The following is a 21790-nucleotide window of genomic DNA, read 5'->3' on the forward strand; positions in this document are numbered from 1 at the left end:
CAAAAAAAAAAAAAAAAATTGAAATTAGGAATAGTAGGAAATATCCTTAACTTGGAAAGTGATCTATGCTGGAACCTACAGCACACAATACATCTATTTAGAAAACATAAAAAGCACCCCTTTTACAATGGAAAACAAGATAAGACCACTAGCATGGCTCCTCTTTAACACTACACTAAAGAGCCTAAGGCAAAGCAATGACGAGTTACACTTAGAGAAAACCCATTTACAGATGATATAATCATCCACCCAGAGAAGTCAAGAAAATCAACTAAAATATCTATTAGATATTAGGACTAAGAGTTTAGCAAGGTGGTCTGATACAAAAGCAAATACTATAAAAACCAGTTTTACCACACACCTACAGGGACTAATTAGAAAACATCATGGGAAAGAAGAGCTCATTCACAAGAGCAACAAAAGCTTTATAAAACACCCATGAATATACCTAATAAGAAATGTGTAACTACTGTATGAGGAAAAGTGTAAAATTTAAATGAAGGACATTTTAAAAACAGTGGATAAACAGACACACACACCACATTCCTCATCGGGAAGGCTCATTTTATAAAGCTGTTAATTCTTCCTAAACCTAGTTCAGTACAATTTAAATCAAAATCCCAATAGGATTTTTAAAAGTAGAAATTGACAATCTGTTTCTGAGACTTACCTGGAAAATAAGCAAGAGTAGCTAAGATATTAAAAAAACACATCCACTGAGGTAGGCCTTGTGATACAAGATATCAAAATGTCCACTAAATCTACATTAAGTAAAAATGTGGTATTGGTGTATGAAAGAAAACATGTCAATAGGACTTAATATATAATACGAATAGCATTTCAAATCAGTGAAGTGAGAATGAGCTAAATAAGTGGTATTGGAATAAATGACTGTCCATTTGGAAAAAAGGTAAAGTTAAAGCTCGACCTCACACAATAAATACAGGCATACCTTGTTTTGTTGTGCTTCTCTTTATTGCGCTTCGCAGATACTGCATTTTTTTTTTTTTTAAACAAATTTAAGGTTTGTGGCAACCCTGAGTAGAGCAAGTCTACTGGTGCCATTTTTTCAACAGCATTTGCTCACTTCATGTCTCTGTGTCACCTTTTGGTATTTCTCGCAATATTTCAAACCCTCCACCACCAAAAAGATCAAGACTTGCTGAAGGCTCAGATGAGGGTTAGCATTTAGCAATAAAGCATTTTAAAATTAAGGTAAGCAGATTGTTTTTTTTTAGACATAATGCTACTGCACGCTTTACAGACTACAGTGTAAACATAACTTTTATATGCATGGGGAAAGCAAAAAATTCGTGTAACTCATTTTATTGTAACATTCACTTCATTGTGGTAGTCTGGAACTGAACCCGCATTATCTCCAAGGTATGCCTGTGAAGATAAATTACAGTTTTAAAGAGTGAAATATTTTTAAAGTGTAGGCATACTAGAAAAATACAAAAGAGTATTTATAATCCTGGGAGTGGGTGGGAAGGGTAAAAGCCAGATGCAAAACTGAAATCATAAGAGAAAATACTGACAGATTTTACTACATAAAAATTAAAAACTTTTGGGACTTCCCTGGTGGCGCAGTGGTTAAGAATCCACCTGCCAATGCAGGGGACACAGGTTCAAACCCTGGTCCAGGAAGATCCCACATGTCACGGAGCAACTAAGCCCGTGTGCCACAACTACTGAGCCTGCGCTCTAGAGCCCACGAGCCACAACTACTGAAGCCCTCATGCCTAGAGCCTGTGCTCCACAATAAGAGAAGCCACCGCAATGGGAAGCCTGTGTACCGCAACAAAGAGTAGGCCCCCGCTCACCACAACTAGAGAAAGCCCGTGCGCAGCAACAAAGATCCAACGCAGCCAAAAAATTAAAAAAAGAAAAAAAATTAAAAACTTTATACAAGATGCAAAATTAAAAGACAAGCAATAGGCTGGGCAAAGTATTTTTAAAACATATTCAGAATATACAGAGTACTACATGAAAAAAACTACCAATAGAAAAATGGTTAAAGTACAAACATGTAAATTATAGAAGAAAAATGAGCAAGACCAATAAAAATACAAAAGGATCCTAAAGTTCTTCAATAGTAAGGGAAGTGCAAACAGAGGAGTGTTTAAGAGCAGGGGTCCTGGAGTGAGACCGTCTGTGTTTGCATCCTGGCTGTATTACCTTAGACAAATTACTTAAAATCTCTGTGCCTCTCGTGTGTAACTGAGGATACACCTAAGTCAAAGTTGTTAAGAACAGAGAATGAGGTAATATGCATAGTACTCAAAACAATGCCGGGCACACAGTAAGAGCTCAGTAAAACATTAACTGCTATCTAATATCACTAATATTACCAGGGTTGGTGAAGATACCTATGTAAGTATATAAGTAAGATATACTCTTACTTATAGCTTGTAAGAGCAAATTGGCAAAGCAAACTGCAAAGCATTTTGGCAGCATGTATCGACATTTTAACAGGTACATACCATCAGACCCAGAAATTCCACTGCTAGAATTTTATCTAAAGAAATGTTCCCACATATATACAAAGCATCAGGACTTTGAGTGCAGCATCGTTAAGAGCTCTAGATTTGGAGACAGGAAATGCTGCTTCTAGTTTCAGTTCTACCAATAGCAAATCATGTAATCCCTGTGGCAATCACTTCATCATTTTGATTTTTTAGTTTATTTACTCTAAAAAATGTGGATAATGACTTGCCCAATCTGCTTCACAGGAATACTTTAAGGCAGTGGTTTCCAAAGTGTGGTCCCTGGATCAGCATCATCAGCATCCTCTAGGAACTTGTTAGAAATTTAAATTCTCTAGTCTCACCCCAGACCTACAGAATCAGAAACTCTGGTTGTGTAGGCAGCAGTCTGTGTTTCAATAAGCCATCTAGGTGATCCTGATGCAAGCTTAAGTTCAGAGATGAGCACATGTGAAATCACTTGCATAACTACACAGCAGAACTGAAAAGAGCATTCGTACTATCACTAATAAACACAAAAAATAAAGCTGCTTCTACCTTTCAATTTCATGAAAAGGTACATTTTGGATAATCATCTCAATATGCTCCTCTGTTGCTGAGCTTGACTTCAGAAAGCACTGATGTGAAGCTAGGAAGTCAAACTCATATACATAACCAAGTAAATAAATACAAGTATTTTGGGTCAAGGATAAAAAGCTCAAGGTAACCTCATTAACAAATCAAGCAATGTCTCAAGCTTCCAAGTTCCAAGACTTTTTTTTTTTTTTTTAAGTTCCAAGACTTTTGATCAGCGGTTTTCATAATGGGAACACTGCTTTAATGATAGCCTTTGCCAGCATTTTATCTACTAATTCTTGATCCTTCCCTGAACTTTTCAGGACACAAAAATAGTCACCTATTTGTCGATAAGCTATTTGTTTGGCATATAACAATAACATTAGAAAAGCCTTGGCCCCTTGCTTAGCAACTTCACTTCTCAGAGATTGAAGGCTGGCTCTCTAAAAATAACATAGGTTTGAAAAAAATAACATAGGCTCCCATATTTTTCAGAACTTCAGATTTTTGTTTTATTTAAAAGCATATGTAGATTCTTAAAGGGTATGGAACTTTTCATGATCATTTGAGCAGTCTGATCCAAGACTCTTGAAGTTTGATCAGATGATGCTCGGGGTTGCTCACATATATTTTTCTAGTAGGATTAACACTTATGACTAACTCTTCTTTGTTTCTGGAGTTAATTCAATCCTTAATGTTCTTCTCTGAATACATAAGAAATAACACTATATTTGGTGAGTTTTACACAATGGTAAGGGGAGACGTTAATCTAATAATGATGATATAATTCCCAATAACATACAGTAATACCCAAGCTATTCTCTAATTTCACCTATATGTATATACACACAGTTAAAAGTCAAGAAATTCGAAAGAGCCTGTGAAATCACCAAAATAGGTATCCAAAGGCCCTACTCTAAAGGTCATTAACTTTCTCCATAGGGAAGCCCCTAAGATCTCACTGTGGTCTTTTTACTCTGACACAATTCTCATGGGATTCGTTACACGGTTTACTTGGTTTCTAAACCCAGAGCAAATCTGAGGCAGCAAACAAGAAAAGGAAAAAAAGCTCTTATGAGTGGGTCCTCAGCAATGACAAGAGAACCACTGGCCTAAGAGTACTCAGGTGTCATGGTACCCCTTGCCCCAAGCATACAGTTAAAATTCAGTCTTCACTTAAGGACCTTAAATCTTAATCTTTTAGTTGCTCCCATTCATCACTGCTATTTACATATCTGGCACCACAGGGAAATGCTCACACCAGTTAAGTTTTTACTGTATCAGGCCTTAGAAACAATATTTCCCTTTAGGAAGGAGATTTTTAAAAACTATTTATTTGTTTGTTTGTTTATTTGGCTGTGCCAGGTGTTAGTTGCGGCATGCGGGATCTTTTAGTTGGGGCATGCAGGATCTAGCTCTCTGACCAGGGATGGAACCCGGGCCCCCTCCATTGGGAACGTGGAGTCTCAACCACTGGACCACCAGTGAAGTCCCAGGAAGGAGATTCTTAACCTTTTATATCACATGACTTTGAGAATATGATTTTTAAAAATATATTTACCCAACATTTTCATATGATCTCAAGGAGTTCATTAAGTTTCTGAGGCCAATTCATGGCTTCAATAACCATAGACCCAAAATTAAGAACTTCTGCATTAGGTGCCAAAAATGTGTGTAAGTTAACAAAATTTAACACTTATGACAGTAACTATTGTTACTGCTGTGCGTGGGCTTTGCTGCTGTGCGCGGGCTTTCTCTAGTTGTGGCGAGTGGGGGCTACTCTTCGCTGGGGTGCGCAGGCTTCTCACTGCGGTGGCTTCTCTTGTCGCGGAGCACGGGCTCTAGGGGCAAGGGCTTCAGTAGTTGTGACTCGCGGGCTCTAGGGCGCAGGCTCAGTGGTTGTGGCTCGCGGGCTTAGTTGCTCCGCGGCATGTGGGACCTTCCCAGACCAGGGCTTGAACCCGTGTCCCCTGCATTGGCAGGTGGATTCTTAACCACTGGTGCCACTAGGGAAGCCCCTAAGGATTTTTAAATGATGATGAACTGGGCAACACTATAAATGTAAAATAAAAATGATGGCTAAAGCAATACCAATAAATACACTTTAGAAGAAGAGAATATTAGCAAAACTCTCTTAAAAAAAAAAAAAGTGGTAAAAGAGAGACAAAAAGGAAAAGAGAAATATTCTGCAAATTCTTTAAAAGAGTGTCTACCTTAACAGCAAAACTCTTCGTGTAGCAAATGTTTTCACTACTAAGTTGAAGATGTCAGCACATAAAGATAACTCCTAAGACGTAAGTCTCAAAAGTGGCCTTGCAACTACGAAGACAGAAGATCATTTTTCTAGTGGTTAAGAGCACTGGCCTAGGAAACATCTGGATTCTAAGGACATTTTTGTCATTTACGAGCTATATGGTCTTGAGTAATTACTTAACTTCTCTAAGCCTTAGCTACATTATCTGTAAACAGAATAAAGCAGTTCATAGGGTGGCTGTGATGATTAAATGAGATAATAATACACATTAAACTTAGCACAGTGGCAAGTCATCAATAAATGGCAGCTAATAGTTTTTGTTTAATTTCAATTACATTTTCCTGGGCAGGGGTTTATAGTTTGTAAATTGTTACCACACAGATAATCTTTTACGATCCTCTGGGGTAGGAACCACCATATCCTCATTTTACAGTTTAAGAAACTGAACTCAAATGACTTACCCAAAGTCACTAATTAGTAGGAAAAGAAATCTGTACTTGCTTGACCACACTAGGAAGCAAGATTCAAAACTCCTTTTCCCCACAAAGCTTAGAAGCTCTGCCTTTTAAGTTTTGTTTAACCTTTTTTTAAACTGTAGTTAAATATATATAAAATTTGCCATTTTAACCATTTTTAAGTGTACAGTTCAGTGCCAATAAATTCATTCACATTGTTGTGCAACCATCAGCACCATCCATCCCCATAACTTTTTCTTCTTCCTCAAATGAAATTCTGTACCTATTAAACACAAACATCTCATTCCCCTCCTCCAACCCCTAGCAACCAGACTACTCTAAGGTCCCTCACATAAGTGGAATCATACAGTATTTGTACTTTGTCACTGGCTTATTTCAGTTAGTACGATGTCTTCAAAGTTCATCCATGTTGTAGCATATATCAGAATTTCCTTCCTTTTTAAGGCTGAATAATATTCATTCTGTTTATCCATGTATCCATTAATGGACATGTGGGTTGCTTCCACTACCTTTTTAAAAGTATTGTGAACACTTATTTTGAGATTGGTTATCCACTTTCAGATTAGTCACTCCAATTGTCTTTTTTTTTTTAAAGGGAAAATACAAGTAAACAGTTGATTTAATTCTGTAGAGTTTATAATACAAAACAGTAAAACCACGATACTGCGGGGGGATATTGTTTTTTCGGTGCGCCACCATGAATCAACACAAAGGAAAAAAGTTGAAATGCAAATTTGATTTGGTAAGAGAGCAAAACAGTTAGTTAAAATAATAAATTAGCTTTAAGATTATCTATAATTCACTTTACATGCTATTCTTGGGATCTTTACTAAGGGATAATGGAAAGTTTCTATTGTTGGACATGAAACTAAAAAGTTCCTTAGGGTTGACCTGGGAGGGAAAGAGAAGTTGCTCAAGTGCCAGGAGTCTGGGAAAACCTCAGTAGGTGACTCTCCTTGAACCTACTCCGAATGAGTGCTAATACACTACAAAGATCAAACTGCTGCTATCTAAAAGTAACCCTAAATCACTCAACTAGTTTAAGGATGCAACTTGAATAGATGGGAGTTCCTCTACTTCGCCCTTTTTAACTGTGAGATGAGAGTTCCTCTGCTTCGCCCTGTGAGATGAGATTAACCACAAGCTTGAGCACACAGTTCTCAGAAATAACTAAACCACAATGGAAGGGAGAAACAACTCTAGAGACTTTGAAAACAGTTAAGATTTAAAGATGCAAATGAATCTTGCACTTTGGCGACTGAAGGTGTGCATACAGGCTTGGGTTGGTAGCACGTACTACTACAGGCGGAGACAAAAAGAAAAAGAGCCAAACTACTAAAATCCAGTTTTATGAAATAATTTCAGACTACAACCAGCGGGTGTTAAGAATGAACTGCCTTTCTTTGTGTGCACGGCTTGTAACAGAAACCTATGGTCACAAGCAAACTTATTTGAAACAAGAAAACAGAACAACAAACACGGGAGCTTGAGCACCAGCAGGACCCGCAAGGGAGTGCGAGCTTTTCCGGCCGGCGGTTCAGAGCTACTGACCGCCCTTCAGCCCAAGTCTCCCGAATGCCATACAGCTGTCACTCAGTCATCACAGACAATTTCCCTGGGGCGACCTCACTTTCAGATTCTCTCAAAGTTTACCAGAAATTCTCCCAAAGGATTTTCTGTCCGCCTCCCCACCCCCAGGACACTTTCTCCCTCCAAGAATTACCCTTCCTCTCCACCTTACTATGCCCCCAGACGCCCCAAGACCTGCAAGCAAGCAGGATGCGATTTCGCCCTTGCTTGCTCCCAATTGCCGGGGGAAAGCGGCTGCTGAAAAGCAAACTTTCCGAGCGTTCACAGAGGGTGGGAGGGCGCTCGGCGCACTCACAGCTGGTTGATGGCGTTCTGCGAGATGACCGCGTTGGCAGAGAAGTAGGGGATCATGTCGGGGCCACTGAGGCTCCAGGTGCAGGCGGGGGGCGCCTTCCTCTCCCGGGCCAACGTGCTCAGGGTCATGGGGCTGGCTCAAGGCGCACAGCTCCGCATCCCGGCCCCCGCCCGGCTCCGGCACGAGGCGCTCGCTTTGGGCTCCGCCGGACTGGAGGCGCGGGCAGCGCGGACTCCCGGCGGCAGAAGAGGGCCCGCCGGGTCGCGCGGAAGCAGCTGCCGTAGCCCTGGGGCTCGGCTGTGGAGTCCCAGCGTCCGGGAGCCTCCAGCAGCCCGCCCCAACTCGCGTCCGGGGCGGGGCGGGGCGGGGCTGAGCGCGCCGGCGGGGCGGGTCCTGAGACCCGAGAGGGTCGGGCCCCGCGGGCGCCCCGCCCCGGAGCTCTTAGCACCCGCCGGATCCGCTGCCGGCGTCGGAGCCTGGGGAACAGGGTCGGCCCCAAGCCACCTCGGCTTGGGTGAAGGAGTGAAGGGAGCCGGGGGGTGGGCCAGAAAGGCTCGCATTTCATTGGAATGTTTCAACAGAAAGGTCCTGCCTCATAATCTGCTTTATGCATGAACCTCAACCAAACCCCATTTTTCAAATGACCTTAAAACTTAAAGGCTGTACACTCGCAAATGCAATACATGTTTATCAACGGCTTCCTATGTGCTACGGACTAGGAAAATGCTGAGATAAACTGGATTTTTTTTTTTCAACAGTTGAAGCTATGATGGGGAAAAATGTCTATCTACACTGCCGATAACATCTGCTAATGCTTGTAAATAAATTTAGTAACCATCCTCCAAACCAAGGATTCCCAGCCTTAACTGCACATATGAATCCACCTTTGGAGATTTAAAAAAATCCCAATGCACGGTTGCACCCTAGACAAATCAAATCAGAATCTCTTAAAGTTGGGATCTAGAAGTTAGTATTTTTCAAAGCTCCCCTGGTAATCCCATTGCGCAGCCTGGTTGACAACTACTGTGCCAAATGATCTAGAGAGGAAGACGGGCTAGAGGTTATATCCTTACTGTACCGATGTGGAAACACTGAGGGTCTAGCCAGATGATCTTATTTGTAACTGACTTAGATAGGAACTCCCGTTTTATAACTCCTGATCTAGGGCTTTCCCCACCAAACCCTATTCCCTGATGCTTTATGATTTTCCTTAACAACTCGCTGAGCAGTGCCTTTCACCTGAACAGGGACCAGCTCTGTAAAAAGAGAATCTCTTTTCTCTCTCACCTACACACTCTGCTATGTGTAGTGGCTTACAAAAGGGACTGGCCCCCTTCAGGCACTCAGTAAAAGTTAGCTCCCTGGGCTTCCCTGGTGGTGCAGTGGTTAAGAATCTGCCTGCCAATGCAGGTGACATGGGTTCGACCCCTGGTCCGGAAAGATCTCACATGCTGCGGAGCAACTAAGTCTGTGCGCCCCAACTACTGAGCCTGCGCTCTAGAGCCTGTGAGCCACAACTACTGAGCCTACGTGCTACAACTACTGAAGCCCATGTGCCTAGAGCCTGTGCTCCACAAGAGAAGCCCCCGTAATGAGAAGCCTGCGCACCACAACGAAGAATAGGCCCCGCTCGCTGCAACTAGAGAAAACCCATGTGCAGCAACGAAGACCCAATGCAGCCAAAAATAAATAAATTAATAAATTAATTTTAAAAAAAGTTAGCTCTCTTGTCCTCACTGTCTCATCAGAACAAGTATTTTTGGGCATCAGTATTTTTAGCTTTTATGAATACTTGACTAAAATATACATCGATATAAGTTGCTTTAGGAATTCCAGAGCCAAAAATCAATAATTTAAAAAAAAACGACTCCACTATCATAAGAGATCATGAGAAAAAATTATAAGAGAAAGTAGAACTATAAAAGAGACTATAATTAGGAAGAACTCACTTTACTACTCAGCATATGCTGAATCAAGAAGAAATAAGTCTTTGTTTTATATAAAATTTCAGACTTCTTTTCCTATTGGGAAGTTTGGCAATTTTCAAAATACTAGTAATGAAATAATCTAAACTATAAATTCTATGTCTACAACCAGAATCCTTCTTTTGTTAGTTGATCCTTCCATAAAACAAAGTTGTTGCCAAGGCACTGAGGGACTGGAAATATTGCAAACTCATGCCAGAAACAGATATCTAAATTAAGAAGGAACTAGTTGGCAAGTGAAGAGTTAATGAATAAAAGGCCTGGACTTCGGAGTCCAGTGCATCATCATCTTCATCCATCTCTGGGAAGGAAAATTTTTGAAAGATTTATTCAGGCTATGTCAGCAGGCACCCAAATGGCAGTGTAAGAAAAAATCTGCTGATACACCCCAAAATAAATTGCTTTAAATATCTGGCAAACTTGCCAGTTTGAAACTTCTTCCAGGCTGTAGTTTATTACAGCCTCCTGCGGTGATTTAAAAAAAAAAACCAAAAAACAAAAAAACCGTAGCAGGCTGTTTGGAACAGCACTGTTAAGGTGAGTCCAGTTCCTTTCATGACACAGCAGTGATAGGATTTTATTGAAGTCAACACTTAAACGACGCCATTTAGGAAAAGATGATGTCATGGTAATCATTTGTATCTGCCGGAAAAAGAACTCAGCAGGAAATGTATCTTACTCAATGCAACACTTAATATCTCTGGCATTTAAAAACGCTAGAGATAAAGATTTCATAAATATGTATACTTGTCTTTTATAAATAGGTTCCTATAGTGACACCCCATAAGTGCATAGTCCTTTGTTTCTCCTCAAAAGATTTCTGTCAGTGCCCGTCCAACAAAAGGAGACTATTTTAACACCCCCATCGAGGCCTTTTCAAAAGCTTTTCAAAGTTAAATTCTCATTTTGAACTGTAATATAGAAAATTGGGAAAGTGCTAGAACATGCTTCTTGGTTTTTAAGGAAAAAAAAAAAATCACCTCTGCAGACTGAAGTACCTTTAAGGAAATAGCTCTTTCTACTACTGTTTCAAAAAGTTGAACAAATTCCGTTTCTTTTCACAATCTGCAGAGTGTCAAAATGTCAATCAATTTAGTTTCAGCTCAATTTAATCCTTTACTCTCCAGTGTCAGGAAACAAGGCTCTAGGGAGCAAGTTCTCTGTACCCAAGCATCTGGGAATTCAAAAATGATTCCAAATTAAATTGAGCAGCATGACATAAACTAAGCTAGTTTTCTACTCCACATGAAGTCAGAAGGGGCTTTCTCTAAAAAAAAAAAATCTGCCCAAAGGCCCTGAAGAAACATCACTGCATTTCTTTATACTGTTGCTTGAATTTAGTAGACTTGAAATGAATTTTGTCATGTCATTTGCTGACTATTTCAAGGGTCAGAAATATGAATATTCTAAAATGTTAATTTGGCTCTTGACAGCATTAGCTATGACCAAATTAAATTTTTTGTAGACTCATATATTAATAGCATTGAAAAATTTTAAAGTAATAGATGTCTCTGGTATCTATAAGATACTTCCATTACTATGTTTCCATGTGTCCCTCCATAAGGTATAAACACTGTAAAACTGTATAAAACCAGAGACTTGTATACTGACCTAACTGTACTCCAGGACAGGTCCAAAGGTGAAACGTGAAGGATGTGAACATGCTTTTGTTACTGTAACAAAATTTCAACGTGGGTGGATCACTTGAATTGACAATAGCTAATGAGCGAAAAGGTGACAACGTTATAGTACCAAAAACTGCAGGCTAGAAACCAGAGGACCTAAACTTAGTTCTAACACAGTCATTTAATAATCTAAGATTTTGGCCAAGTCACTTAACTTCATCTGTAAAATGGGATAATAAAACCCTAAGGAAATATCCCAAGTCTGTTTTTGGGAGAGTCGGGAACCTTAGGAAAGAAATTTCATCCAATCTGGAGATCCTGAAAAATGGATTTAATCCACTTAATGCAGTCATTTAGTTCAAAGCACTACAGCCCAACAGTTAAAAACTCTGGCTGGACTTCCCTGGAGGCACAGTGGTTAAGAATCCGCCTGCCAATGCAGGGGACACGGATTCGATCCCTGGTCCGGCAAGACCCCATATGTTGTGGAGCAACTAAGCCCATGCACCACAACTACTGAACCTACGCAGGCTCTAGAGCCCATGAGCCACAACTACTGAAGCCCATGCGCCTATAGAGCCCATACTCTGCAACAAGAGAAGCCACCACAGTGAGAAGCCCACGCACCTCAAAGAAGAGTAGCCCCTGCTCACTGCAGCTAGAGAAAGCCTACACGCAGCAACAAAGAGCCAATGCAGCCAAAAATAAATATTAATTAATTTTAAAAAGAACTTTAAAAATAATTTTTTTAAAGTTTATTAAAAACACCCAACAAACTCTGGCCTTGGAATTAATCGGCTGAGTTTGAATCCTAGTGCCACCAATAGCTATGAACTTTAAATAGCTACTTAATCTAGGGCTCAGTATTAGTACCTAATTTATGAAGTTATTGGGAGGATTAATTAAATTAACACATATAAAGCACTGAAAAGAGTGTCTGGCACAAAAATCTACTTTTTGGCCTTAGTGGCTCTGTAAGCTTAAGAGAGCTAAGGGAAAGGTTGAGGACATTGCCCTTCAGGAATAAAATCAGAGAGTTGGAGCGTTCAATGAAGAATCTTAGATCAGGGTGCAGGACTATAATAAATTTTTACATTTTTATTAAAATGTTTCTACTTTTCTAACTCTTCCATGTATCTTACCCTTTGAGTGTTTCTCTAAGGTAAAGGACCTATGTGCTTTTCTTTAGGTTGTTCAGAAAGTGTGTGTGTGCGAGTGTGGGGGGCGCAAGGGGACTCTAAAGTCGGTCTGGCAACCTTCAGGTAAAGTCCACTGTGCATTTTAGTTTATTCACTGAGAAAATGAAAATGCTGGACTAGAGATAATCCTCTATGCTCTTTTCCACCAACCTGAAAAACAGCTAAAGCGGGCAACATTAAAATGGCAATGAATCTGATATCAGAAAGTTCTAGACTCTAGCTACTTTGTCCACAGGCAAAACTTACTCTGTTCCAGCCCTGATTCCTTTAATCTTAAAGTGGGATGGTAATGCTTACCTCCCAGGTTTACTAAGATACACAGACACAAGTGCTTTGTAAACAGGACAGCACTAAATTTTTGTATTTTTACCGTCCATAAATTGGCCAATCAACTTCCAATAACAGAAAGCATTGTATTTGTTTGTATTTGGGATGAGAAGGTGATGAATGAATGAAAATTAAAATACAAATAAACTTCCCCTATATACCACCATTTCATTCAGGAAGTCTTTACTATTATTGTTTGCCAGGCAGTTAATTATATATTGCCATCTTGTAGTAACATGAGATCTGCAGTGCTTACTGGGATTTTGCTTTCGTTTTTTTTAAGCTTTGAAATAATAGTATTAACTTATATAACTTTATTTTTTAAATACCTAGTCATAAGAAAGAATGATCATACCAATCAGAAGACCTATTTGTATTTTTATGTTTTCTCTAAGGGGCTTGATCTAGAGAAATAAATAGTAAATTAATCTCCTGAGGGTCAAAAGGGAGAAAACCAACACTTTAAAGAGTTACAAAACAAAAAGCCTGTTACCTAGAGTAGCACAACAGTCTGTCTCCTGTTAATCTGTAAAATGCTAGGATAAAACTCTCAAGATAATACCCCTAATTTTCAAACTTGTTGCCCAGACAGTACCTAGAGGTATCTTGCTACACTTAGTCAAAGGCACTCTTCATTCAATACAATACACTAAACTCTGTAAACAAAGGCTCTTAAAAGCGATCAAGTTTTGCAATCACCACAAGGCTAATAGTTTTATTTAAAAGAATATCTGACAATAGTTTTAAACACTGGATTAAACAATGTCACTGAGCCCTTCCAATCCTTTCTAGGGAACTTTCCACCATAAGAGCAATGGGGAATACAGAAAAGATCTGCCTATCAACTCCATGAGAGGCAGATCTAAGGCACTCATCCTTCATAGTCTTAACCATATGCTCTAGTAGGAAGAGATGTTGAAATGCTGCTTTCTTCAGGTTACAAAAGCCTCACACTCTATTGTTTAGTAAAAATAATAGGCATTTATAGATCACTTTTCACATCCAACACACCTTACAAAACATTTAACCATTTAATCCTCACAATCTCTGTAAACATTAAAAAAAAAATTTTAAACACATGCTCAAAAACATTTTTTTTCAGTATTCAGAAAGATAAAGTAAAAGTCACTAAAAGTCACTCTTCTCATCCCCATCATCCTACTCCCAGGGATGACTGTTAATACTTCCAGAAATTTTCCTTGCATAAGCAAACATTAATATATTGTAGCTGCTCTTTAAGAAACACACATGCACACAAGCCATAATTATATTATGCATATTATTGTGCTTTGTGCTTCCCACACACTTATCACTATATCTTGGACACTTTTCCATGTTTATAAAGATGAACCTCATTCTTTTAAAGGAGTGCATAGTATTCTATTTTACAATTATATATAATTTATTTAAATAGTCCTCTACTGATGAACATTTAAATTGTTTCCAGTCTTTACTATTATATGCAGTATCACTATGAACATGCTTTCACACAATCTTTGGGCATTCATGTGAATATATTTGTTGGATAGATACCTAGAGGTGGAATTGGCAGTTAGTTAAAATATTTTAAACATCTTAGGAATCGGCAGACATTATCAAATTGCCTTCCTAAAGGGTTTAGTTTTTTGTTTTCCACTGGAATCTTTGTGTCTCCTCCCACACTGTGATCTATTAAATTAACTCAGGGCCCAAGATTCTCTTCTACACGTTTTACATACTGCGTTAAAAAAAAAATATATATATATATCAATATATGTATATATATGTACACATGCGTACATATGTGTGTATAATATGAGAAAAGTAAAACATGCTTAAGGAAACTAGAGAAATATACTAAATTATAAAGAAAAATATGAAGAACTATATTATAGACAATTTAAAAGAATTACATAGACTGTAAAAAATATAGTACATAAACTATTTTGAAGATAATTTTTAATTCACAAGATGTTTTAAGATCTTGTTTGATGCTAATGATGTAGAAGACATTATAGGTGAATAAGCCAAATGTGGCCTAATACTATCAATGTCCTGAAATGGGGTGAGACAGAGATAGAAAAATGGGAAATAAATTTGGGAGTAACATAATACGGAATCTAGAGGAGCTGAGAAGGTCTTGAAAGTAAAAGCAATAACTGATATTTATTGAGCCGACACTCACTGTGTACCAGATCCTCTATTAAGAGTTTACATGCAGTATCTCAATTCTCACAAACAACCCTATGATTCTATTATTATCTTTACGAGGCTCAGAGAGGTTAAATGATTTGCCTAAGGTAATACAGTAGTATTTCAAACTCAGCCAGTTATTCTGGCTCCAGAACCTGTTTTGTTAATCAGTCTTCTACATTGTCTGCATGATTATGTAGGTTCACTACCGAACGGGTTAAGTCTGAAAAGGTCAACTGCCAAAGGAAGAACTCCTGCGAACCTTAAATACCTACCTTCCTGCACCTGGTGTTTTCTCCTCTACTTGATCCTAGCTATAGCTAGCAGGTCCTGACAATAATAGGGACCTAACCCAGTACTAAAAATAGCAGTAAGATGATCTTCTGGCTGTTGTATACCATCCTCTTGCTACCAGATCCCTTAGAACTCTATTTCAAACTCCTATTCATTCCAAGACATTTTTCAAAGCACTTATATCTAAACATATTTTTTTTTTACAGAGCATCTTACATGAAGGAGGCATTTAATGTATTTGTGGATAATCATGGGATCATCATCTCATTTGATGTTTTAAATAAACCTACTAGGTGGGCAGGTATTATACTAATGTCTAGGTGAGAAGAAGCCTAGACTCTAGGCTAAGGTGTGTCCAATTCATCCAGTCTCAGATCCATTTATCTAAACTGAGATGTGTCCAATTCAATCTGTCAACATACTATTGACAGATTAACTTAAAACAATTGGACTAATCCTGAACACCTTAAGGCCAGGCACTTTAGATACTGATTATCAAAATGAGTTAAACCCTTTTATAATAATCCCCTACTTAAAACCCCCAAATAGTTCCTTATTCCCTTTCAGATCAAGTCCAAGCTCTTCTTCTGGCCTTCAGATCCTCCATAGTTTATTTATTTATTTCCTTTTTTTTAAAATTTATTTTTGTCTGCATTGGGTCTTTGTTGCTGTGTGCAGGCTTTCTCTACCTGTGGCGAGTGGGGGCTACTCTTCGTTGCGGTGCACGGGCTTCTCATTGTGGTGGCTTCTCTTGTTGCGGAGCATGGGCTCTAGGCGCACTGGCTTCAGTAGTTGTGGCATGTGGGCTCAGCAGTTGTGGCACGTGGGCTCAGCAGTTGTGGCGCATGGGCTTAGTTGCTCCGCGGCATGTGGGATCTTCCCAGACCAGGGCTTGAACCCACATCCCCTGCATTGGCAGGTGGATTCTTAACCACTGCACCACCGGGGAAGTCCCAGATCCTCCATAATTTAAATCCTACTGTAATCCAGCCATTATGGCATATTATTCTCAACTCCATCCCTTCTCCAACACAATCGGTGTAAATATTTTTTATCCATTCTCCCAAAACAAATCCTTGCCATAATTAGGTGGTTTCTATCCTGTCCTCCTATATCTGAGTCTCCCTCTCCTCTCTGTTCAAATTATTCCTTCTCTGAGACAAAATTACACAGTTATTTTTATCCAGGTTATCCAGGTATAAAATATTTTCAAGGCCTGGTTCAATTCTCAGCTCTTTCATTAATTAAAAACTCTACAGTGTTTTCACATACATCCTCACTTGATTCTTACTGAAATCCTGTGTATAGGTAAATAGAGCTAGCTGGGATGATCAGCTTCATTTTATCGGTGTGGAAATTGAGGCTCAAAAATTAAGGGACCTGCCCAAGTTTACATAGCAAGTGTCAGAGTTAGCATTTGAACTGAGGCCTTCTGATTAAGTCCAATGATCAATTCCTGGTTTATAGTATGCTATGACTCTTTTCTAACGCCTTTAGAATTTATTTATTTTTTTAAAAATATATTTATTTATTTATTTTTGGCTGCGCTGGGTCTTCGTTGCTGCATGCGGGCTTTCTCTGGTTGAGGTGATCGGGGGCTACTCTTCGTTGCAGTGCGTGGGCTTCTCATTGCGGTGGCTTCTCTTGCTGTGGAGCACGGGCTCTACGCGTGTGGGCTTCAGTAGTTGTGGCTCGCAGGCTCTACAGTGCAGGCTCAGTAGTTGTGGTGCACGGGCTTAGTTGATCCGCAGCATGTGGGATCTTCCTGGACCAGGGCTCGAACCCGTGTCCCCTGCATTGGCAGGCGGATTCTTAACCACTGTGCCACCAGGGAAGTCCCACCTTTAGCATTATAATCTGCATTGTTATTCAAGGTCTTATTCTCTATTTTATGTCACATATGCCACATAATTTATCTCTCTGCTGAAGCAAATCACGTACAGTAACTCTCTTTTGTGGACTTCATAGAGCCTAGTACAGTGCCAGGCAAGTCATAAGCATTAAATATATTCTGGTTTGGGCTTCCCTGGTGGCACAGTGGTTGAGAGTCCGCCTGCCGATGCAGGGGACGTGGGTTCGTGCCCTGGTCTGGGAGGATTACGTCCGGAGCCTGTGCTCCGCAATGGGAGAGGCCACAAGGGGGGGAGGCCCGTGTAAAAAAAAAAAAAAAAAAATATATATATATATATACATATATATTCTGGTTGGTTGATCCTTTACCCCACACCCCACTATATTCTGCTTAGGGCTCTAGATAAATATTCCTTGAAGGAATCAATATGTTAATGACAGAGGGTCTCTCTCCCTGGGAGCTCCTGATATGGGGAGAAATCCCTAGGACTCCTTTTCATTGCCTCATCTTTCTGCTGCCTCTTGCTCTTTGGGTAGATGCCTCCTTCATACAGAGAATACAGCAGAGGGCCTGGAATACAATCCAGTATGTAAGGGTTTTATTTTTATTTTCAAGCCTGCTCTAGACTTTCAGGAGCCAAAAGTTCAAATCGCAGCAGGATTGATTCAGCCCTTTCACAAGCAATTTAGTACTATGCAGTTTGTTTAGACTGATCAAGTTTCCAGGCCCTGGCTGAGCAGCATCATTATCTCTCCAAGCTTTCATGTATCAGCTTCCCTGGCCATATTTCACTTTCCATGTCTTTCTTCTCTGAAATCAGGTGAACATGCAAAATTACACAGTTATACACAATTTTGTACTTTTCAACAACCTTCAAATATCTTCATGGAATTTAAATACAATACAGGAAGTTTTTTTTTTTTTTTTTTTTTCTCTGCCTCAGGCAAAAATCAAGAAGGATGCAAAAGTTATACTCCTCAATTCTCAGTAGAAAGGGGGTACTCTGTATCATTCTTCAGCTAGTACATCAACTAACTGAGAAGAGATATGGTATTGCTCGATTCTATTCAATCCACCTCAGCTGGAGGCCAACTGGACAATGGATCTTAAGTGAAATGAAAAATACTTTGCCAGGGGAAAAGAAGACTAGGTAGCAACTCTTTCTCTTAATGTTTAATTGTGAAATATTTCAAACATACAGCAAAGAACAGAGAGGATAACACACAGTCAGATACTCAGTAGACAGCAGGATCACGTTCTAACATTTTACTCTTCAGATTTTAAAACATTACAGTTGAAGCCCCCTGTGAACTTCTCTATGAGCACTTTCCCCTTCTTCTAGGCATGTAACTACTCTCCTGAATTTGGTGTTCATCTTTCCATTCATGTGTCTATATTATGCATGTGGAATATTTTTTTTTTTTTTTTTTTTTGCGGTACGTGGGCCTCTCACTGTTGTGGCCGCTCCCGTTGCGGAGCACAGGTTCCGGATGCGCAGGCTCAGCAGCCATGGCTCACGGGCCCAGCCGCTCCACGGCATGTGGGATCTTCCCGGACTGGGGCACGAACCCGTGTCCCCTGCATCGGCAGGCGGACTCTCAACCACTGCGCCACCAGGGAAGCCCGGAATATTTTTTTTTAATATAAAACTCATTCAGAAAATTACAGCATATAAGCATTGAACTTTAAACAATTTTTTTCTTAAGGTTGCTATATAAAATACACATAAGAGAGTAAATAAAAACGTCTTCCTGCTTAAAAACTTGTAGTCCAGGGATGGATAGATGACTAGATATATGATAAAGCCAATATAGCAAAACGTTAATTGTGAATCCAGGGGGGATGTGTATTTGAGTGTTTACTGTATACTTCTTTCAACTTGCTTGCATGTTTACATTTTTTTTCCTTTAATTTTATTTATTTATTTTTTTCTGTGTTGGGTCTTCATTGCTGTGTGTGGGCTTTCTCTAGTTGTAGCGAGTGGTGGCTACTCTTCGTTGCCGTGTGCAGGCTTCTCATTGCTGTGGCTTCTCTTGTTGTGAACCATGGGCTCTAGGCGTGCGGGCTTCAGTAGTTGCGGCACATGGGCTCTAGAGCGCAGGCTCAATAGTTATGGCACACAGGCTTAGTTGCTCCGCGGCGTGTGGGATCTTCCTGGACCAGGGCTCGAACCTGTGTCTCCTGCACTGGCAGGTGGATTCTTAACCATGCCACCAGGGAAGCCCTACATTTTTTTTTAAATAATAAAATATTAGGGCTTCCCTGGTGGCGCAGTGGTTGAGAGTCTGCCTGCCGATGCAGGGGACACGGGTTCGTGCCCCGATCCGGGAAGATCCCACATGCCGCAGAGCGGCTGGGCCCGTGAGCCATGGCCGCTAAGCCTGCGTGTCCGGAGCCTGTGCTCCGCAACAGGAGAGGCCGCAACGGTGAGAGGCCCATGTACTGCCCCCCCCAAAAAAAAAAAAAAAAAAAAAAAAATAATATATTAGGAAAAAACCCCCCAAAATCTCTAGTTCATATTTTGTCTAAAAATCTCAGTGAGGAAGGACATCAACTGGTTTCAGATGCTTAAGGATCTAGTATACTTACAGAAAACAATTATTAGGCTTGATAGTCTAATTACTGTTCAAGCTCTTACTTTATGGCATGTAACAAATAAAAAGAGAAAAGACCAGTTCCTCTAAGATTTATCTTCACAGAGCCACATCTTATAAAGCAGCAATTTCAGCTTTGACCTTTCCATCCTTTTCTGGAGTTCATAAAACAATTTGTTTGTAATCTCTTTCTCACCATGATTTAAGCCCCCAAATGGAAAACTGTTTATGGTTGATAAGCACACCTAATAAAATGAGTGTATTAAAAAATTAGAAGAGCAATACTTTTAAATATTTTAAAAAGATTTTTATAGTCCCTGTCACAAAACTTCTAAATGAACTTATCTCAGGAAAATGCTCTGCTACAAGTTGATCTTGAGAAGAACTAGTACAAAAGACATTCACTGCTGGTAAAATAAATACCACTGTGATATAATATTACACAATAGTACTTTGCCTACTGTTTGAGGTATTTTCATATTTGTATATTATTTTTGCCTGACAATAAGCACACTAATTTTTTTTAAGGAAGAGGAAACGGAGTCTCAAAGAATGAATCTACTTGTGTCAAGTCATGCAACCAATACAAACATAGGCCTCCTAACTTCAATACCAGTGCTCTTTTCATGTAACTGAGAACAATGAACTAAAAATCTTTTTGTTTTAGTGGCATTTAAAAAATGACTACATTACCAGAAATTACACTATTTATCATTTGTTTGTAAAGTACTTTACCTTAAGCAGCCTTATTTAATAGTAATTACTCTTGGGGGTCGATAGTTTCATAATTTTATAGGTAAAGTAACATATTCAGAGAAAACTAAGCTTAATGAAGACTGTTTTTTTGTTTTTGTTGAGTCTTTTTTTTTTTTTTTTTTTTTTTTTTTTTTTTTTTGGCTATTTTCTTTCTCTTTTTTACTGAGATATAAAAAACATATAGTAAAGTACACTAATCTTAAGGTACTATTTATTTTTTTTATTTGGCTGCACCAGGTCTTAGTTGCAGGATCTTTAGTTGTGGCATGTGGGATCTAGTTCCCTGACCAGGGATTGAACCCGGGCCTCCTGCATTGGGAGCATGGAGTTTTAGCCACTGGACCACCAGGGAAGTCCCATGAAGACTTTTAATTATAGCATACTGCCTTCCAAAAGGAAGGTCCTTCAAGGAAAAGGATTATGCTGGGTTAAAAACAGCAATTCCATTTTGGGAAGTGAGAGATATTGTTGCATCAACACAATTCTTAACAAAAAATTTTTAAGAAAAATTGTGTAGTTATTAAAATTAAATTTAATTAACATTTTAAATTAAAATTTAAAATATGTACAAGCTGACTTTTGAAAACTGAGCAAATAAAAAGATATGATAAATGATTGTCAAAAATAAAATCAGTGAAATTTACTGATTGCTGAACACTGCTTATAATTATAGTCTTTTTTAAATCATAGAAAATAAATTTTGGGCTTTGTGTGTGAGCCTAGTGAGAGATTTAGCTAACAGTGAATGAATTACAGTTAAAGAGTTATTTTTTTCCTTATAATATTACCAGGTATAATTTATTCTAGATATTACTGGAACAGAAGTGGATGATTAAATATGATGTTACAGTTAATTAAACGGTAATAAAAACATAGCCCCCCCTCCCCGCCCCATTCTGAAACTCTTACAGCTGAATGTAATCCAAAGTAGCACCTAAATACACATTTAAAAGTTAATTCTTTCAGGGGCTTACCTGGTGGCACAGTGGTTGAGAATCCACCTGCCAGTGCAGGGGACATGGGTTCGAGCCCTGGCCTGGAAAGATCCACATGCCGTGGAGCAACTAAGCCCGTGTGCCACAACTACTGAGCCTGCGCTCTAGAGCCTGCAAGCCACACTACTGAAGCCCACATGCCACAACTACTGAAGCCCGCATGCCTAGAGCCCATGCTCTGCAACAAGAGAAGCCATTACAATGAGAAGTCCACATACCACAACAAAGAGTAGCCCCCGCTAGCCGCAACTAGAGAAAGCCTGTGTGCAGCAACGAAGACACACAGCCAAAAATAAATAAATAAAATAAATTTATTTTTAAAAAGTTAATTCTTT

At 39.4% G+C, this 21790-nt stretch overlaps 1 protein-coding gene across 4 annotated transcripts in view; it reads right to left on the minus strand.

Annotated features, from left to right (window-relative positions):
• The window catches only part of SSH2 (slingshot protein phosphatase 2), a 241886-nt gene that overhangs the window by 102960 nt on the left and 117136 nt on the right, over positions 1 to 21790 (minus strand). Inside the window, exon 1 of one of the 4 annotated variants that reach the window (XM_024737265.1) lies at positions 7657 to 7990. The exons of the other annotated variants lie outside the window; for them this stretch is intronic. Coding sequence (XP_024593033.1) covers positions 7657 to 7784 — 128 coding nt within the window. The 5' untranslated portion in view covers positions 7785 to 7990. Of the gene's footprint in view, positions 1 to 7656; positions 7991 to 21790 lie in introns of those variants that run through there. 4 annotated transcript variants of the gene reach the window in all.

This window comes from Neophocaena asiaeorientalis, unplaced genomic scaffold (genome assembly GCF_003031525.2).
Source record: "Neophocaena asiaeorientalis asiaeorientalis breed wild unplaced genomic scaffold, Neophocaena_asiaeorientalis_V1.1 scaffold129, whole genome shotgun sequence".
Classification (NCBI taxonomy): Eukaryota; Metazoa; Chordata; class Mammalia; order Artiodactyla; family Phocoenidae; genus Neophocaena; species Neophocaena asiaeorientalis.